The sequence below is a fragment of the Cyprinodon variegatus genome, unplaced genomic scaffold (genome assembly GCF_000732505.1).
Source record: "Cyprinodon variegatus isolate N-32 unplaced genomic scaffold, C_variegatus-1.0 Scaffold0, whole genome shotgun sequence".
NCBI lineage: Eukaryota > Metazoa > Chordata > Actinopteri > Cyprinodontiformes > Cyprinodontidae > Cyprinodon > Cyprinodon variegatus.
The window spans coordinates 35,962-41,476 of NW_015150453.1; the positions used below are offsets into that span (position 1 = coordinate 35,962).

Genomic DNA, 5,515 nt, shown 5'->3' on the forward strand with positions numbered 1-5,515 from the left:
ATGCTCAATAGTGGTTTTATAGCCATTTTTTAAATAGAGAAAATAAGTAAACCGGGGCTGTTATGTTGTAGGTCACAGTCAGAAAGTCTAACCTGCATTCTCCAACGCCACCATCATCGACTGCTCAATCAGGTCCCTTTCAATGAAGCTACGGAAGTCATCTCTGTACACAGTGAGGTCCGGTAGTTGGAAAGTGCACAAGGGCGTGTCCAGGAGGGGCTCGGTGCTGCTTCCTCCGGTGCTGGAGACATGGGAGCGGGCCAGTGACACGATGGTGGAACTGGCGTGTGAAATCCCCCTGGACAGACGCTTCTCTGAGGCGGCTGAAACCCGACGGAGGACAGAGAGAGGAGATGTTTGATTCAAGGTGCTACTGTGAAACTAACTGGAAGCAATGTAGGGCATCATCAATCATTTCAGCAATCAATTGATCTATCAATCATATTTTAGCTTAACTGATAAGTTTAAGAAGAGATAATTTTAGTATATGAACATCTGACTAAAAAGATATTCGCAGTATGGGGGGAAAAAAAAGCTTATTTTAATCAAATTCCAAATGTAAAAACATAAAAATAGATAAATATAAGCTAAATAATTAAAGCAACAATTTAATCTTTCATGGAAAGATTTTACGTTTATACATGTTTATAGTTTTTTATTTAATTATCAAATAATGATTAACTAGTTTGGTTATGAGTATCTGAGGTCAGTGAATGCAACATAACCTCAACTACTCATTCATTTGGTATAGAATTACTGCCTTTATTTAGTTTTTTAAAGCAATATCTCAACTTTAAAAAAACTAAATAAAGGCAGTAATTCTAGTGGCTAAAAGCAACATCTCAACTTTTAGCCACTAGGGGCGCTAGACCTCTAACTTCCAGGTTTGTCAATTTATGTAACATTATGGATGAATAGATTATTAGGCTTTTATTAACTGAATGCCTTAATTATCACAATTATCATTTTGATGCAAAAGCAGATTTTATGAGCGAAGAGAAGCAGAAACACGAAAAAAGGGTTTTTTCTTAAAAAAAAGTGAAACGTTGGATTTTGGAACCTCCCAAAAAAGGTGCGTAAAAGTTGGATTCCGTTTAATAACCACCACGAATCCGGAGAAAGGGATTTCTTGGGCAACAGATTTTGGAAGTGGTGTGCTTTATTATTAACAACACAGTGGAGGTTGTGTTGTTGGTGGGAAATTTCTTTGTATTTATTAAAAAAAGAAGAAAGTGTAATTCGTTTAAAAACAACAGAATGCAGAAAAATAAACGGAAAGGGGGAATTCATAAAGAAGTGGAAAAAGGGAAAAATGTATGCAAAAAAAGAAATTTGGAAATATTTTAAAACAGAATTTGTGAATCAATGAAGCAGCATTAACAGGGCCGTATAAATGTTTCTAATCTGAATTTCCTTCTAGGACTGAATCACTAAAATAAAAACAATCCTCTTCTGTTTTCTAACTCACTGAGATGTTTGTTGATCGGCCGTACTTCCTGATTTTCCTCCATCTTATTGCTGCTGCTCTGAAATGTTTTCAAAATACACTGCTCTGCTGAAACTCATCTGTCGCTCACAGGGTGGGGTGTAGAAAGTAGGAAAATAAAATTCATTGCCATCCTGCCGAACATATGTAAGTAAACACACCTTCAATCTTTGACGAGCCGACCCAGACACGCTCCAACAACTGAACCTTTGTTAGAATAACCTCCTGACCTAATCAGCACCTTTTTTAAACATAAACAGATTTCAAATCCTGAGGAATGAATCTAACGGCCTCACCTTGCACCACCTCGTCCTGCCGGTGGAGAACAGGACGCCCGACCCTTGCCATCTCCTTCTCAGACGGTTGATACACTCGCTCTTCTGGGAACGAGTACATCAGGTTGCTGCCCTGCACCTGACGCAGCTGCTCAAAGTCACTAAGCGCAGCCGTGAAGTCCCAGTTTTTACCTACGGAGACGGAGGAAGAGGAGAACAAACATTTGTTGGAGTCAACTGGCCGACAGGACGCGGCGACCTGGACCTCTTTTATATACGCCGAGTCAATGACACGTCGTTAATGAGTTTAAATATTTACCACAAGCCAGCAGGCTGTCTTATCTTATGCAAAGGCCGCTGACACATTCCCTCACTCGGGTACATATCAGCATTTGCTACTGCAGCTGCATTACATTTTCAGACAGACAGCTTTCACTGCTGCTAAGCGACAGAAATCCTGTTCAATTAGCCTAACCTCACTTCCCTCAGAGTTTAAAAAGTCAGAAACAGTGGAGATGCAAGACAAGAACCCTGGAATGGGGGGAAAGGGTTGAAGCTCCAGAACTCACCTTCTAAAAGATCTCTGGCCAATCCCGGTTCGGCTCCAGTAGAACGGACAAAGTCGGACAGGACTGCGTCCATGTCCACGGTCATGTGATCATGAATTCACAAGTTGAGTGGTTGCTTCCAAACATTAAAACAACAAAAAAAAGAAAGCGAAGCACAAACACGGACTCTGCTCTCCGGGCAGGACAGCGAGGGGGGAGCGGAGCGGTCCTCTGGTGGGCTAATCTGAGGGCCTCACCTGAAAGAACAACAACACAGAGGGTTAAACTGAGCTGTGTGGATGGAGTCCTTACATGTTAAAGGAAAACTGGTCTTCTTTTAGTCTTCATATATACATTTTTTCTCTTTTTCTACACACGCTTCAATAACCTCAGACTCAAAGTCTGTATTGTGATTAAAAAATATTCTGTCAAGTCTGAAACTTCAACCAGAAAATCTCAGGCGAGCAGAGCTTTCTGTGTTCAGGCCGCTGCAGCACAGTTCGCCCTGTTTACGTTCTGCATAAATCTGAATCCATGACAGATTAAAACACCAAAACAGAAGCTGAGAGCCTGATACTCCAATTCTCTCAAGGAAAACATTCTTTAAACTACATTAGGAAAAAAATTTGAATTCCTAAAGATAATATAAATATAAAAATGCAATTTCATTTGTCCTTATGGCTTCCATTAACTACCATTCCTAAGTTAATTTGCTGTTAAAGTAATACTAACATCAATATGTGGTATAACTATAAAGTCATGTAATGCAAGTAACAAAAAATTTAATAAATATGTTTATTGGAGAGAAATACAGATCAAACCAGATCAGATAGGAAACAATCTGTTGTAAATGTTGAGAATCAGAATCGATTATGAATAATTTAACTGTTTGGTGTTTTTATTTTTTACTAAAATGTGTCTGCTTTAAAATTATTTAAAATGACAAATTACAAACTCTAAATACAAAATTGAATGCTAGAATTACAAAACAACAGTTAGACTTTTACAAACTTAAAGTCAAAGGGAAGCGGCTGTTCCAACCGTTCCATTTCCGAATTCTCCAGAGTGGTGCGCGACTTTACACGAGTGAATAAAGTGAATGTGATTGGTCGTTTATCAAGAGGGCGGGCTTGTTGTGGCGGAAGGTTCACAAGCTAGTTTGGTTGCAAATATTAGGTAAAACACACCCTCACATTGTGTCAAACACCACAGTGCAAAGGATTTAAAAACACCAGAAGTTCCTTTTTGAAACACCCACAATCCTTTGCTGCATCACTATAACAACCAAACAAACATCACATGACCAATTCCCTGTCAGAAATAAAAACATTGGTTGTCAATATCGGAGTTAACACTGATATTAAAGCACAACCCTTGTTTTTGCAAACAATATATTTTTGTGTTAACAGCTACTGTATTCTTAACTATTAAGATTCTAATCTTGATAACATTTTTTGAATTTCACTTTTTTTTTTTACATAAACATTGCCATGAAACCGAAATTTAAAACTAGATATTGACGCTTAAGAAAATATTTGATACTTGATACCATTTTCTGGTCCAAAAAAGGCTTTTTCAGTCCAATGCAGATTATTTTGACATTGATCTAACTGATAGCCGACATTTACAGACGATTTTTGTGGGCCAAACTTTTAGGCCATACTTTTCTTCTTTAGTTTACATTATTAGAATGAAACCAAGATGAAAAAAAGAAACTTAATTGACCAATCAAAATATTAACAAGGATAGCAGATGGTGGCAACGCATGAACTTCATGTGACCTTTCAGCAAACCCATGCATGCATCGATCGATCGATACAAGACAAAAATCAGCCACTATTGGCCCAAAATATCATCTATTTCTACCATTTTCAATAGTATGGTGATAAAAATTACGATTTATAAAATATTTGACAATATTTTAATACTTTAAGGCTGTCTAAACTTTTATTCTTTTACTGAGATGTCTAAAATTAACAATACTAAATACATACAAAAGTTGTCTTTAGTATCCATACAATGAAGATTTTACATTTTATCCAGATACAGCTTTACTTTTTAGAGAATCTATATTTTTTTGGCAAGCGCACCGATCCACTAATAGAGATAATCTAATACTTATTCACTATGTATAAGTGACAGCTCATGAAAAGGTGTAGATCTAACATTTCTAGACAATATTTTAGAACCAAAAGTATCACATAAAGAAGTAAACCACATGAATCATATCTAAAGCCATCTCAAAGTCACATTTTTATCTCAAAAGACATCAACCAATGTTGACATCCCTTCCTTAATTGCAATATGACATTTTCATATAATGAGGTATATATAAGTGAAGAGTAATTGAGGCTGTCGATGCCCCGGCAGCTATGAAATCGATTACATTACATCGCTCCACTCCTCAAATTTCACGGGCAGCTCTAAAAGGGACTGTGGGGCTGCATCGGTCGGCTACTGGAATCAATGTAGAGACATTATCAAGACCGAAAGAATAGGAGTCAGCATCAAAGGGCTGTTGACACGAGGGATGTAGAGGGCAATCGATGCAGCGGCCGGACAGAAGGCAGGAGACAGAAGGCCGACCCCAACCAACGGATGTTCACTCAGATAATATCCTCCACTTAGAAAGGGATTTTTTTTTCAGAACGTTGGATTGCAAATCAAATACTGTAATTCACAAATAATAAAAAAAAGAGATAAGAGAAATTATTTAGCTGTAGACGTTTGGAGTATTCTTATAACTGCGAGTCTTCAACTCTCTCAAACAGCTTTTCAATATTACTGTGGGTTATCAATCCCTTTTTTTGTTATTTTTCTGGCTCAAAAACCACTGGATTCAATTATATGTAGCGTATTTATTTACTTATTTTACAAAGTTGTTGAAAGAAAAAAAAAACATTTTAAGAAAAGTAACTTTGCTGCCTTTGCAGCTTTTTTTCTTAATTCAAACTTCTGAAAGTTCTTTTCAATAAATGATCAGTGTTTTTAATTAAGAGTAATTTTCATGTGAATGTGCTTTACTGGAGGCATCCATGTTTGTCAAAGAACACTACTGCCACCTACTGGTTTGTGACGTCACGGTGCGGTATCGGCTGTTGATCAAGTCCCAGTGCTGTATCTGGTGTTTGTCACAACGCGCTATTATCCATGATTGGGACGACCACTGCACTATGCGAAGCAGAGAGTAATGGATTAATAACATG

The 5,515-nt window shown here is 37.5% G+C and overlaps 1 protein-coding gene across 3 annotated transcripts in view; it reads right to left on the minus strand.

Annotated features, from left to right (window-relative positions):
* The window catches only part of otud7b (OTU deubiquitinase 7B), a 79,714-nt gene that overhangs the window by 24,742 nt on the left and 49,457 nt on the right, over window positions 1-5,515 (minus strand). For all 3 annotated transcript variants that reach the window (XM_015375296.1, XM_015376106.1, XM_015376914.1), the window contains exons 2-4: window positions 2,331-2,566; window positions 1,783-1,953; window positions 93-323 (exon numbers count right to left, since the gene is read on the minus strand). In XM_015375296.1, the coding sequence (XP_015230782.1) occupies window positions 93-323; window positions 1,783-1,953; window positions 2,331-2,415 (487 nt within the window). In that variant the 5' untranslated portion in view covers window positions 2,416-2,566. The remainder of the gene's footprint in view (window positions 1-92; window positions 324-1,782; window positions 1,954-2,330; window positions 2,567-5,515) is intronic.